At 49.5% G+C, this 15,026-nt stretch overlaps 1 protein-coding gene across 3 annotated transcripts in view; it reads right to left on the reverse strand.

Moving 5' to 3' along the window:
* Positions 1-2,921: 2,921 nt before the first annotated feature.
* LOC142920250 (uncharacterized) overlaps positions 2,922-15,026 on the reverse strand; it is a 160,050-nt gene continuing 147,945 nt past the window's right edge. The window contains exons 4-9 of one of the 3 annotated variants that reach the window (XM_076062759.1): positions 14,143-14,627; positions 13,766-13,931; positions 12,589-12,948; positions 5,207-5,884; positions 4,041-4,375; positions 2,922-3,872 (exon numbers count right to left, since the gene is read on the reverse strand). In XM_076062759.1, coding sequence (XP_075918874.1) covers positions 3,825-3,872; positions 4,041-4,375; positions 5,207-5,884; positions 12,589-12,948; positions 13,766-13,931; positions 14,143-14,627 — 2,072 coding nt within the window. In that variant the 3' untranslated portion in view covers positions 2,922-3,824. The remainder of the gene's footprint in view (positions 3,873-4,040; positions 4,376-5,206; positions 5,885-12,588; positions 12,949-13,765; positions 13,932-14,142; positions 14,628-15,026) is intronic. The other 2 variants (XM_076062760.1, XM_076062761.1) reach the window with 2 other exon arrangements.

A 15,026-nucleotide genomic window follows, 5' to 3' on the forward strand; every position in this document is an offset into this window, starting at 1 on the left:
CTCAGCCGATAAGGGCAATGCCACGGTCATCATGGACAAAATCACATAGAACAATAACAATTCAGGAGCTACTTAATGATGGTAGCTACACAAAAAAATTAAAGAGATCCCACCAACAGCCTCGTTACAAAAACGAACAGCATCATCACTGATTCAGCTTCATTAATTGAACAGACCAAACGGTTTTCCTTAAAACCTTCTGCTGCTAGACCACCCAGATTATATGGCTTACCAAAAATCCATAAAGAAGGTACACCACTCCGTCCCATCGTCTCCACCATTGGCTCACCCACCTACGAACTGGCCCGATATCTGAGACCTTGCAGCCATTCACTGGTAAGACCACCTCTTCTGTACTTAACTCAGCTCACCTGTCAAGGCGCTTTGTTTCCTCTCACACAGCTTAAAGGTCGTGATCTGAACGTGGCTCTTTCACTCCAGCGCTGTCCTACCAGACAGTCTCGTCCCTTCACCTGATGAAGGCCGCTTGTGTTGTGGCCAAAACGTCGTGAGAATATTATTGTGTTATTTAATTTTATCAATTTATTATTTTATTCTCATTCTACGCGACTTTACCGAAAGAACCAAAGAAGATCACCTGGTATCTTCAATTAAAGACATCTCACTGTCCCCAGGTGACTTACTCGTCAGTTTTGATGTAGTTTCTTTGTTCACCAAAGTTCCTGTGCCCGATACCCATTGCAATCATTGAGGATTTGGTCCATCGAGGATTGAATGTCGATGTACCGGCCCTGGCGAGACACTGCCTCACCAATACTCACCCGGAATGGAACATTCGACAAACAAGTTGAAGGCACCCCAATGGGTTCTCCCTTATTACCGGTTGTGGCAAATATTTTCATGAAAAATTTTGGAGACGGACGCCATCCAGGCATCCACTCTACGTCCGTCCTTGTGGAAGAGCTACGTGGATGACACGTTTGTCATCTGGCCACTTGGCCGACCGGCTCAAAACTAATTCCTCAACCACATCAATTCCATAAACCCAGCCATCAAATTCACCATGGAGGTAGAAACGGATGGCATGCCACCTTTCTTGTATGCCTTAATCAAAGAGAGACCAGATGGCTCAATGAGCCATTCTGTCTACAGGAGAGTAACCCAGACTGACGCCTACCTAAGACCCGATTCCCACCACCATCCATCCCGGAAGAATTCCCTCGTCACAACGCTACACCACAGAGCTCAGTGCATCTCCGGCCACGAACACCTGACCAGTAACTCAAAACACGTACACCAGGACCTCAAGGCGAATGGATATTCTGACTAGACAATCCGCAAAGCAATCACCCCACCCGTGAGGAAGGAGCCATCTGAGGATCCAATAAAAACCATCACCCTGCCATACATAGCAGGGGTAACCAAAAGGATTTCCAAAATCATGAACAAACACAAGATCCAGGTACGATTTAACACAGTACATAAAATTCGCGATCTGATCCCATCTGTGAAAGACAAGATTCCTGACATGTAATATCCCGGCGTCTACAAACTAAGCTGTGTCTGCAGTTACATTGGGGAAACTAAGCGACGTGTCTCGGACCGTGTTCGTGAGCAGAAGGCAGATTTGAAACACGGTAGGACCAACGCTTCTACCGTGGCTGATGATTATTTTAATACTACGGCTGGCTCACACGAAGTTGATTTCTCTAAGACGATGGCCATCAACAAAGATTCGTTCATATTCTTAGCTCTTTCGGTAAAGTCACGTTGAAGGGAAACAATAAAATAATAAAATATATATAAAACATTGTTGAAGGGAAACAATAAAATAATAAAACATATATAAAACAATGTTTTATATTTTTATATATTTTATTATTTTATTGTTTCCCTTCAACGTGACTTTACCGAAAGAGCTAAGAATATGAATTACTGCAGTCACGAAAGCTTTAAATCAAAAAAAGATTCGTTCACGAAGCCATCCATGTACACAGCAGACACAATATCAACCTGTGGAGGATGGTGGTTATAAACTCGGCAATCATTGGAAAGATGTGATCAAACCACTTTGGGTCGTGACTTGACTTGTGTTTTCTTATTCTTAGCTCTTTCGGTAAAGTCACGTTGAAGAGAAACAATAAAAATAATAAAATATATAAACTTTTTATTGTTTCCCTTCAACGTGACTTTACCGAAAGAGCTAAGAATATGAATTACTGCAGTCACGAAAGCTTTGAATCAAAATTTGTGTGTTTCTTGTCAATCAACCTCCACCATCAGCAGCGTGCTGTGTGGAGCAGGGTGCAGTGATATCCTGGCAATCCCTTTGCTACTGCGTCGGCATTGCTGCCGCACCCACGCTGCTGACGCGCTTGGGCTACGCCCATCTGCAAACCTTTATATAAACGGTGAGAACCGCGGAGATGGAACGCCCCAGGACTCGGAATGATTCGGTGATGGAACAAAATTGTTGACCATTTTGTTGCGTAGTGTATAGTAGTGTATAGTGTAGTATATAGTAGTGTATAGTAGTGTATAGTAGTGTAGTGTATAGTGTAGTGTATAGTAGTGTATAGTGTAGTGTAGTATATAGTGTAGTGTATAGTGTAGTGTATAGTGTAGTGTATCATGTAGTGTATAGTGTAGTGTATAGTGTAGTGTATAGTGTAGTGTATAGTAGTGTATAGTGTAGTGTATAGTGTAGTGTGTAGTGTACAGTGTATTGTATAGTGTAGAGTATAGTGTAGTGTATAGTGTAGTGTATAGTGTAATGTATAGTGTAGTGTATAGTGTAGTGTATAGTATAGTGTAGTATATAGTGTAGTGTATAGTAGTATATAGTGTAGTATATAGTGTAATGCATAGTGTAGTGTAGTACACTAGTACAGCACACTGGTGGGTTAGCGAGCACTCTGGATACCGTGACATTTCGCCAGCAATCACAACAACCAGCTTCGTCAGGCGACAGCCACATTTGTGCATTTATTCATTCACACAATCTAACCCGGATGATATCGGCTCGCCGAAAACCAACAGCGTCAAACTACGAAAGTGCTGCGGCATCGTGGGAGCGGCCGATGAAACTGGCCGGGTTCGGGGAGAAATAAAAAAACCGAGACGCTGACGTGGCGCACGAAGGCTCACGACGTTGTACGCGCCATCGTGACGCCGCCTGTCGCCCCGGTAAAACAATAATATAAACACGCGGAACTCCCTCTCGGTGCCGGACGTCGTGACGGACCGTGCCGATGTCGCCGCTCGTCGACCCCCGGCGAGGGCGAATTTAAATTCTCCCCCCACCCCACCCCACCCCCCTGGCTCCCTGGCACGACGCCCAGTCGCCTCCCGTCCAGCGGCACAACGCCGGGGGAAAGCGCTGGGAGGTGAGAGACCGTCGCGAAGGCCAAAATAAAATAACAAAAAACTGCGTCCGGTAACGGAGAGCTCTTTCGTAAAACAAAATTCCCACCCCCACCCCCACCCCACCCAAAAAAAAAAGTGAAAAGCCAAACTCGGGGCACCGATTGTAACCGGCACGAGGCAAATATCCCCCAACGCTGAAAAACATCGCTCAGTTGGGATCAAACAACAACAACAAATATTCTTGCTTCTTTCGGGGGGGGGTTCACCCGCTCGCAAAGCGACAAGCCCCGGCGTTGCCGCCGGCAACCACGGCAAGGCGGAGCACTCCAAGGTGGAGCACGGCAAGGCGGAGCACTCCAAGGTGGAGCACTCCAAGGTGGAGCACTCCAAGGCGGAGCACTCCAAGGTGGAGCACTCCAAGGTGAAGCACTCCAAGGCAGAGCACTCCCAGGTGGAGCACTCTCGTTCCTCCACCCCCCCCCACCCCACCCCGCTTCTCAAAAATCTTCCTCCCTCGCCTCGTCGTCATCTTCGTCTGTGAAAACCTGCGGGGGTCGGAATAAATTAGAGAGACGGTGACCGACCCCACCCCCCCCCCACCCACTGGGGTGGCCAGAAGCAGATCGCTCACTCAGCCTAAGCAGGAGCATCGGTGATGTGGGCGGACACTCACTCGCCGCTCACCGCTCAACTCACCACCCACCCCTCCTCACCGCATAGCCGTAGCTTCCAGCTCCGCCGTCTTGGTGCAGAGGCTGCGGCGGGAACCCGTGCAGCCCCTCATCCGCCTTGTTGCCACTCTCCAGCGCTAGCAAGCAGCCACGGTGGCCCTCCGCGTTTCTCCACGGTGTCTTGGGGAGCGTGGGGGGACCCTCCGTGGGGCCCCAGGGCTCGTGACGACGCCGACGCTGCCGGCAGCGGCGGCGGCGTCGGCGGCGGTAGAGCAGCGGCATCAGCAGCAGCAGCGTGGCCACCAGGGCGAGGCACACGCCGAGGATTGTGGCCGGAGCGGCCCAGCTGGCCCGGCCCGCCGCCGCCGCCGCCTTCCCTGCGTGGCACAACAACGATCCCCCGCGTGGCGTCAGCGTGCCGCCGTAGCACGACGACGACAACCGTCGCGGTGATGACACGCGCCAGGCTAGGTGCGCTTTGAGGCTCGCGGCGCTCGCACCCAGGCGTTGCGGGTCGAGGGAGCGAGACGGAGGGACGGACGCCGTGAAGGCCCTGGCGGACTGTCGGGGCGGGTGCCGTTAGCGAGTGTCAGCAGCTGTGAAGGCCGTGATTGTGACAAACGAGGGGATGGGTGGGCAGAACAGGGACACACACACACACGCACAAACGCACACACACGGACACACACACACACGAACAAGCACGCACACACGCACATGCACACGTGCATGCACGCACACACGCACACACGCACAGATATGCATGCACACGCACACGGACAGACACGCACCAACACACCTGCATGCACACACACACGTACAGACACGCACCAAGACACATACATGCACACACACACACGGACAGACATGCATGCACACGCACACGGACAGACATGTATGCACACGCACACAGACAGACACGCACCAACACACCTGCATGCACACACACACGTACACACACGCACCAACACACACACACATGCATGCACACGTACACACATGCACCAACACACACACACACGTACACGGACACACATGCACCAACACACAAACACACGCACACACACACGTACACGGACACACACGCACCAACACACACACACACGGACACACACACACGTACACGGACACACACACACACGTACACGGACACACACACACGTACACGGACACACACACACGTGCAACACTCAGAGATGCGAACAAACCTGTTCGTGTGTCCAGTTGCCTGTTCGGACCGAAAGTCGTGAGTTCAACCGGCGTGCAACAGACGGCGGTGGTGGCGTCTACATCGGTAGAACGTGAAGATCCAGTGGGATCTACATCTGTAGAACGTGAAGAACCAGTGGCATCTACATCTGTAGAACGTGAAGAACCAGTGGCATCTACATCTCCAGAAGGTGAAGAACCAGTGGCATCTACATCTGTAGAGCGTGAAGAACCAGTGGCGTCTACATCTGTAGAACGTGAAGAACCAGTGGCATCTACATCTGTAGAACGTGAAGAACCAGTGGCATCTACATTTGTAGAACGTGAAGAGCCAGTGGCGTCTACATCTGTAGAACGTGAAGAACCAGTGGCGTCTACATCGGTAGAACGTGAAGAACCAGTGGCATCTACATCTGTAGAACGTGAAGAACCAGTGGCATCTACATCTGCAGAACGTGAAGAACCAGTGGCATCTACATCTGCTGAACGTGAAGAACCAGTGGCGTCTACATCGGTAGAACGTGAAGAACCAGTGGCATCTATGTCTGTAGAACGTGAAGAACCAGTGGCATCTACATTTGTAGAACGTGAAGAACCAGTGGCATCTACATCTGTAGAACGTGAAGAGCCAATGCCATCTACATTTGTAGAATGTGAAGAACCAGTGGCATCTACATCTGCAAAACGAGAAGAACCAGTGACATTAACATCAACAGAATACGAAAAACCAGTGACATGTACATCTGCAGAACGTAAAGAATCAGTGGCATCTACATCTACAGAAGGTGAAGAACCAGTGGCATCTACATCTGTAGAACGTGAAGAACCAGTGGCATCTACATCTGTAGAACGTGAAGAACCAGTGCCATCTACATCTGTAGAACGTGAAGAACCAGTGGCATCTACATTTGTAGAACGTGAAGAACCAGTGGCATCTACATCTCCAGAAGTTGAAGAACCAGTGGCATCTACATCTGCAAAACGAGAAGAACCAGTGACATTAACATCAACAGAATACGAAAAAACAGTGACATGTACATCTGCAGAACGTAAAGAACCAGTGGCATCTACATCTCCAGAAGGTGAAGAACCAGTGGCATCTACATCTGTAGAACGTGAAGAACCAGTGGCATCTACATCTCCAGAAGTTGAAGAACCAGTGGCATCTATATATGTAGAACGTGAAGAACCAGTGGCATCTACATCTCCAGAAGTTGAAGAACCAGTGGCATCTACATTTGTAGAACGTGAAGAACAAGTGCATTCTACATCTCCAGAACGTGAAGAACTAGTGGCATCTACATCTGCAGAACGTGAAGAACAAGTGGCATCTAAATCTGCAGAGCGTGAAGAACCAGCGGCATCTACATCTGTAGAACGTGAAGAACCAGTGGCATCTACATCTGCTGAACATGAAGAATTAGTGGCATCTACATCTGTAGAACGTGAAGAACCAGTGGCATCTACATCTGCAGAACGTGAAGAACCAGTGGCATCTACATCTGGAGAACGTGAAGAACCAGTGGCATCTACATCTGTAGAACGTGAAGAATTAGTGGCATCTACATCTGTAGAACATGAAGAACCAGTGACATCTACATTTGCAGAACGTGAAGAATTAGTGGCATCTACATCTGTAGAACGTGAAGAACCAGTGGCATCTACATCTGCTGAACGTGAAGAACCAGTGGTATCTACATCTGCAGAGCGTGAAGAACCAGTGGCATCTACATCTGCTGAACGTGAAGAACCAGTGGCATCTACATCTGCAGAACGTGAAGAACAAGTGGCATCTACATCTGCTGAACGTGAAGAACCAGTGGCATCTACATCTGCAGAAGATGAGCTTTGGGTCTCTGTGTGAGTCTATGGGTCTCTGTGTGAGTAGTCTATGGGTGTCTGCGTGATGAGTCTATGGGTCTCTGTGTGAGTAGTATATGGGTGTCTGTGTGAGTAGTCTATGGGTCTCTGTGTGAGAAGTCTATGGGTCTCTGTGTGAGTAGTCTATGGGTGTCTGTGTGAGTAGTCTATGGGTGTCTGTGTGAGTAGTCTATGGGTCTCTGTGTGAGAAGTCTATGGGTCTCTGTGTGAGTAGTCTATGGGTGTCTGTGTGAGTAGTCTATGGGTGTCTGTGTGAGTAGTCTATGGGTCTCTGTGTGAGTAGTCTATGGGTGTCTGTGTGAGTAGTCTATGGGTGTCTGTGTGAGTAGTCTATGGCTGTCTGTGTGAGTAGTCTATGGGTCTCTGTGTGAGTAGTCTATGGGTGTCTGTGTGATGAGTCTATGGGTGTCTGTGTGAGTAGTCTATGGGTCTCTGTGTAAGTAGTCTATGGGTCTCTGTGTGAGTAGTCTATGGGTGTCTGTGTGATGAGTCTATGGGTCTCTGTGTGATGAGTCTATGGGTACTCTTTGGTTCTATTGGGTAAAGTCACGTAGGTGAAAATAAAATAACAAAAAATCACGACGTTTCGGCCACAACACAAGCGGCCTTCATCAGGTGAAGGGACGAGACTGTCTGGAGGACAGCGCTGGAGTGAGAGAAGCCACGCTTAGATCACGACCTTTAAGCTGTGTGAGAAGATAAAGAAGACCAAGCGCCTTGACAAAGGAATTAGCATATAATTTAGCAATGAAATGGCTCATTGAAATAGCTAAATTAAAGTATACACATCCACAGAGGTACCCCTTGACAAAGTAATTAGCATAGAATTTAGCATTGAAATAGCTGAGTGATTAGCTTGTAACTGGTCGCAGAAATAGCTATGTTAAAATCAGAGCATATACATTCACCGAGGCACCTAGTACAAATCAAACAGGAGAATTTAGCGAAACACAACCACGCTCAGACAGCGGACCTTTAAGCTGTGTGCGAGCAAACAAGGTGTTCTGACAAAGAAATTAGCATAAAAATTAGCATTTGATTGGCGGATTTTAGGAAAGAGGTGGTGTACGTGCGGGTGGACTTGCCGTTTGGCGCGGGGGGGAAGGGGGGGGAGGGGGAGTTTACCTATTGATGGTGTGAAAAGGGAATTTATAAAAGCTGCGAAAGTTTGGGGTACCACTACTTGAAAAATATACTGTACCATTGAAATTATTTTAATGTTTAGTTCAATTTAGAACATCTTTCCAATGGTTGCTTAATTTGAAACCATCCTCTCGGTTGAAATTGTGTCTGTGTTTGTAGATCTGAATTGCTTCATGAACAAATCTCTGATAAAAGCCCGTGGGATGCAAAGAACCTTGGTATCGGAGAAAATTATATCGTGATCCCCCACAGCGTTGTAACAGTGATCAGCCACGGCAGAAGAATTCGTTTTGCCGTGTTTCAAATCTGATTTGTGCTCGCGAATTCGGTCAGAGACATGTCGCTTTGTCTCCCCGATATAGCAATCACCGCAGGTACAACTCAATTTGTAAACCCCGGGGTACTGTAAATCAGGAATGACATCCTTCACGGATGGGATCAGATCACGAATTTTGTGTACTGTATTGAACCGGACCTGGATCTTATGTTTGTTTAGAATTTTGGAAATCTTTATAGTAACGCCTGTTTGAGTAGTCTATGGGTGTCTGCGTGATGAGTCTCTGGGTCTCTGTGTGAGTAGTCTATGGGTCTCTGTGTGAGTAGTCTATGGGTGTCTGTGTGAGTAGTCTATGAGTCTCTGTGTGACTAGTCTATGGGTCTCTGCGTGATGAGTCTATGGGTCTCTATGTGATCAGTCTATGGGTCTCTGAGTGAGTAGTCTATGGGTCTCTGTGTGAGTAGTCTATGGGTGTCTGCGTGATGAGTCTATGGGTCTCTGTGTGGTGAGTCTATGGGTCTCTGAGTGAGTAGTCTATGGGTGTCTGTGTGAGTAGTCTATGGGTCTCTATGAGTAGTCTATGGGTGTCTGTGTGATGAGTCTATGGGTCTCTGCGTGATGAGTCTATGGGTCTCTGTGTGATGAGTCTATGGGTCTCTGCGTGAGTAGTCTATGGGTCTCTGCGTGATGAGTCTATGGGTCTCTATGTGATGAGTCTATGGGTCTCTGTGTGATGAGTCTATGGGTCTCTGTGTGAGTAGTCTATGGGTCTCTGTGTGAGTAGTCTATGGGTCTCTGTGTGAGTAGTCTATGGGTCTCTATGTGAGTAGTCTATGGGTCTCTGCGTGAGTAGTCTATGGGTGTCTGTGTGATGAGTCTATGGGTCTCTGTGTGGTGAGTCTATGGGTCTCTGAGTGAGTAGACTATGGGTCTCTGTGTGAGTAGTCTATGGGTGTCTGCGTGATGAGTCTATGGGTCTCTGTGTGGTGAGTCTATGGGTCTCTGAGTGAGTAGTCTATGGGTGTCTGTGTGAGTAGTCTATGGGTCTCTATGAGTAGTCTATGGGTGTCTGCGTGAGTAGTCTATGGGTATCTGTGTGATGAGTCTATGGGTCTCTGCGTGATGAGTCTATGGGTCTCTGTGTGATGAGTCTATGGGTCTCTGTGTGAGTAGTCTATGGGTCTCTGTGTGAGTAGTCTATGGGTCTCTGCGTGAGTAGTCTATGGGTCTCTGCGTGAGTAGTCTATGGATCTCTGCGTTCTATGGGTCTCTGCGTGAGTAGTCTATGGGTCTCTGTGTGAGTAGTCTATGGATCTCTGCGTGATGAGTCTATGGGTCTCTGTGTGAGTAGTCTATGGGTCTCTGCGTGAGTAGTCTATGGGTCTCTGCGTGATGAGTCTATGGGTCTCTGTGTGATGAGTCTATGGGTCTCTGTGTGAGTAGTCTATGGGTGTCTGTGTGATGAGTCTATGGGTCTCTGTGTGAGTAGTCTATGGGTGTCTGTGTGAGTAGTCTATGGGTCTCTGTGTGATGAGTCTATGGGTCTCTGTGTGAGTAGTCTATGGGTGACTGTGTGATGAGTCTATGGGTCTCTGTGTGAGTAGTCTATGGGTCTCTGTGTGAGTAGTCTATGGGTCTCTGTGTGAGTAGTCTATGAGTCTCTGTGTGAGTCTATGGGTCTCTGTGTGAGTAGTCTATGGGTCTCTGTGTGAGTAGTCTATGGGTCTCTATGTGATGAGTCTATGGGTCTCTGTGTGAGTAGTCTATGGGTCTCTGTGTGAGTAATGTGTGGGTCTCTGTGTGAGTAGTGTGTGGGTCTCTGTGTGAGTAGTCTATGGGTCTCTGTGTGAGTAGTCTATGGGTCTCTGTGTGAGTAGTCTATGGGTCTCTATGTGAGTAGTCTATGGGTCTCTGCGTGAGTAGTCTATGGGTGTCTGTGTGATGAGTCTATGGGTCTCTGTGTGGTGAGTCTATGGGTCTCTGAGTGAGTAGACTATGGGTCTCTGTGTGAGTAGTCTATGGGTGTCTGCGTGATGAGTCTATGGGTCTCTGTGTGGTGAGTCTATGGGTCTCTGAGTGAGTAGTCTATGGGTGTCTGTGTGAGTAGTCTATGGGTCTCTATGAGTAGTCTATGGGTGTCTGCGTGAGTAGTCTATGGGTATCTGTGTGATGAGTCTATGGGTCTCTGCGTGATGAGTCTATGGGTCTCTGTGTGATGAGTCTATGGGTCTCTGTGTGAGTAGTCTATGGGTCTCTGTGTGAGTAGTCTATGGGTCTCTGCGTGAGTAGTCTATGGGTCTCTGCGTGAGTAGTCTATGGATCTCTGCGTTCTATGGGTCTCTGCGTGAGTAGTCTATGGGTCTCTGTGTGAGTAGTCTATGGATCTCTGCGTGATGAGTCTATGGGTCTCTGTGTGAGTAGTCTATGGGTCTCTGCGTGAGTAGTCTATGGGTCTCTGCGTGATGAGTCTATGGGTCTCTGTGTGATGAGTCTATGGGTCTCTGTGTGAGTAGTCTATGGGTGTCTGTGTGATGAGTCTATGGGTCTCTGTGTGAGTAGTCTATGGGTGTCTGTGTGAGTAGTCTATGGGTCTCTGTGTGATGAGTCTATGGGTCTCTGTGTGAGTAGTCTATGGGTGACTGTGTGATGAGTCTATGGGTCTCTGTGTGAGTAGTCTATGGGTCTCTGTGTGAGTAGTCTATGGGTCTCTGTGTGAGTAGTCTATGAGTCTCTGTGTGAGTCTATGGGTCTCTGTGTGAGTAGTCTATGGGTCTCTGTGTGAGTAGTCTATGGGTCTCTATGTGATGAGTCTATGGGTCTCTGTGTGAGTAGTCTATGGGTCTCTGTGTGAGTAGTCTATGGGTCTCTGTGTGAGTAGTCTATGGGTCTCTATGTGAGTAGTCTATGGGTCTCTGCGTGAGTAGTCTATGGGTGTCTGCGTGATGAGTCTATGGGTCTCTGTGTGGTGAGTCTATGGGTCTCTGAGTGAGTAGTCTATGGGTGTCTGTGTGAGTAGTCTATGGATCTCTATGAGTAGTCTATGGGTGTCTGCGTGAGTAGTCTATGGGTGTCTGTGTGATGAGTCTATGGGTCTCTGTGTGATGAGTCTATGGGTCTCTGTGTGAGTAGTCTATGGGTCTCTGTGTGAGTAGTCTATGGGTCTCTGCGTGAGTAGTCTATGGGTCTCTGCGTGATGAGTCTATGGGTCTCTGTGTGATGAGTCTATGGGTCTCTGTGTGAGTAGTCTATGGGTGTCTGTGTGATGAGTCTATGGGTCTCTGTGTGATGAGTCTATGGGTCTCTGTGTGAGTAGTCTATGGGTGTCTGTGTGATGAGTCTATGGGTCTCTGTGTGAGTAGTCTATGGGTCTCTGTGTGAGTAGTCTATGAGTCTCTGTGTGAGTCTATGGGTCTCTGTGTGAGTAGTCTATGGGTCTCTGTGTGAGTAGTCTATGGGTCTCTGTGTGAGTAGTCTATGGGTCTCTGCGTGAGTAGTCTATGGGTCTCTGCGTGAGTAGTCTATGGATCTCTGCGTGATGAGTCTATGGGTCTCTGCGTGAGTAGTCTATGGGTCTCTGTATGAGTAATCTATGGATCTCTGCGTGATGAGTCTATGGGTCTCTGCGTGAGTAGTCTATGAGTCTCTGTGTGAGTAGTCTATGGATCTCTGCGTGATGAGTCTATGGGTCTCTGTGTGAGTAGTCTATGGGTGTCTGCGTGAGTAGTCTATGGGTCTCTGCGTGATGAGTCTATGGGTCTCTGTGTGATGAGTCTATGGGTCTCTGTGTGAGTAGTCTATGGGTGTCTGTGTGATGAGTCTATGGGTCTCTGTGTGAGTAGTCTATGGGTCTCTGTGTGAGTAGTCGATGGGTCTCTGTGCGAGTAGTCTATGAGTCTCTGTGTGAGTCTATGGGTCTCTGTGTGAGTAGTCTATGGGTCTCTCTGTGAGTAGTCTATGGGTGTCTGCGTGAGTAGTCTATGGGTCTCTGCGTGATGAGTCTATGGGTCTCTGCGTGATGAGTCTATGGGTCTCTGCGTGATGAGTCTATGGGTCTCTGCGTGGGGCAGTGCCAATCCTCACCGATGACAGAGAGGCTGACCCTCCCCTCGTAGTTGCCGTGGGGGAAGGTGGCCACGTGGCAGAGGAAGAGGCCCCCGTCGCCAGCCTGCACGTCCAGCAGCTCCAGCGAGACGTCGCCGGGAGGCCCCCCAACGTGGAACCTTAGTCGGCCCGCGAGGGACGAGTTGGAGTACGCCGTGCCGTGCAGCGGGCTGAGCGTGGCCAAATTGGCCCCCGCCCAGACATAGTCACGGGAGGCCTTCAGCCAGTTGGCCTGCACCACCACCACGGCCGCTCCCCACAGGACGCAGCGCAGCATCGCCACCTTCTGGCCGACGACCGCCGTGACCTGGCCGTCCGTGTCGACACCCACACGAGGGGCTGGGTGGGAAGACCACACAGAGACCCATAGACTACTCATAGAGACCCATAGACTACTCATAGAGACCCATAGACTACTCATAGAGACCCATAAACTACTCACACAGACACCCATAGACTACTCACAGAGACCCATAGACTACTCACACAGAGACCCATAGACTACTCGCACAGAGACCCATAGACTTCTCACGCAGAGACCCAAAGACTACTCATAGAGACCCATAGACCACTCACACAGAGACCCATAGACTAGTCGCACAGAGACCCATAGACTATTCACACAGAGACCCATAGACTACTCACGCAGAGACCCATAGACTACTCACGCAGAGACCCATAGACTACTCACGCAGAGACCCATAGACTACTCATAGAGACCCATAGACTACTCACACAGAGACCCATAGACTACTCACACAGAGACCCATAGACTACTCACGCAGAGACCCATAGATTACTCACGCAGAGACCCATAGACTACTCATAGAGACCCATAGACTACTCACACAGAGACCCATAGACTACTCATAGAGACCCATAGACTACTCACACAGAGACCCATAGACTACTCACACAGAGACCCATAGACTACTCACGCAGAGACCCATAGATTACTCACGCAGAGACCCATAGACTACTCATAGAGACCCATAGACTACTCACACAGAGACCCATAGACTACTCATAGAGACCCATAGACTACTCACACAGAGACCCATAGACCACTCATAGAGACCCACAAGGCTACTCACACAGAGACCCACTTCACACGCACAAAAATACCTCTCACTCATTCACCCAGCCACCCACTCACCCACGGTGCTGTGTGGTGGAGGGACGGAGACACACGACAATGGAGACCACTCCCCTGCCTTCCACCGTGGGAAGTCGGCTACCATTCTCACGCGGACGCAGTACTCATCCTCGCGTCCCGGCAGAAGCATCATTTGGTGTTGGTACCGGCATCCGATGAAGCGCTCCTGGCAGTAAGCATCATCATAATCATCAGTAGTAGCAGCAGTAGTAGTAGCAGCAACAGCATCATCATCAGTAGTAGTAGCATCATCAGTAGTAGTGTCATTGGTAGCATCATCATCATCAGTAGCAGCAGCATCGCCACCCACCCACTCAACCACACACATCTCCCGCCACAACCTCCCGACCCCCGTCACAACTCCGGCAACCTCTCACCGTGCGTCGAACGCCGCCTCTTGTCGAGATGTCAACCTGATGGTGGAACTCCACGTCGTGGGACACCAGCGTCCTCAACCCACGCCCGACGGAGACCAACAACGACAGCCTCCACACCTCCGGCTCTCCGTCAACCACTGCCTCCAACTCCCCAGCCTCCCCAGGACCATCGTCGTCGAGGTTGTCGCCATCGACCTCGACGTCGTCGTCACGGCGGTCATCGTCACCGCCGTCACGGCCATCGTCATCGTCGTCGAAGTCGTCGCCATCGACCTCAACGTTATAGTCACGGCGGTCGTCATCACCGCCGTCACGGACATCGTCATCGTCGTTGTCGTTGTAGCCATCATCGTCGTTGTCTTCATCGTCACCCACAACACCGCACTCCTCATCCTTCTCCTCCTCACCATGACCATCGCCCTCCTTCTCCTTCCCCAGCGTCAGTTTGTCGAGCCTCAGGGTGAACGACGGAGCGCTGAGCACAGCTGAGACACGGGAGAGGGGGGGTCATGGCGAGGGATGTTTGTGTGATCTCCCCCTGTCCTACAGAGTGTGTGGAGTTTGTGTGATCTCCCCCTGTCCTACAGAGTGAGTGAGTGGAGTTTGTGTGATCTCCCCCTGTTCTACAGAGTGAGTGGAGTTTGTGTGATCTCCCCGTGTTCTACAGAGTGAGTGGAGTTTGTGTGATCTCCCCCTGTCCTACAGAGTGAGTGGAGTTTGTGTGATCTCCCCGTGTTCTACAGAGTGTGTGGAGTTTGTGTGATCTCCCCCTGTCCTACAGAGTGTGTGAGTGGAGTTTGTGTGATCTCCCCCTGTTCTACAGAGTGAGTGGAGTTTGTGTGATCTCCCCCTGTCCTACAGAGTGTGTGGAGTTTGTGTGATCT

The sequence above is a fragment of the Petromyzon marinus genome, unplaced genomic scaffold, assembly GCF_048934315.1.
Source record: "Petromyzon marinus isolate PM22_M1 ecotype Great Lakes invasive population unplaced genomic scaffold, UKy_Petmar_22M1.pri1.0 PM_G_Scaffold_70, whole genome shotgun sequence".
Classification (NCBI taxonomy): domain Eukaryota; kingdom Metazoa; phylum Chordata; class Hyperoartia; order Petromyzontiformes; family Petromyzontidae; genus Petromyzon; species Petromyzon marinus.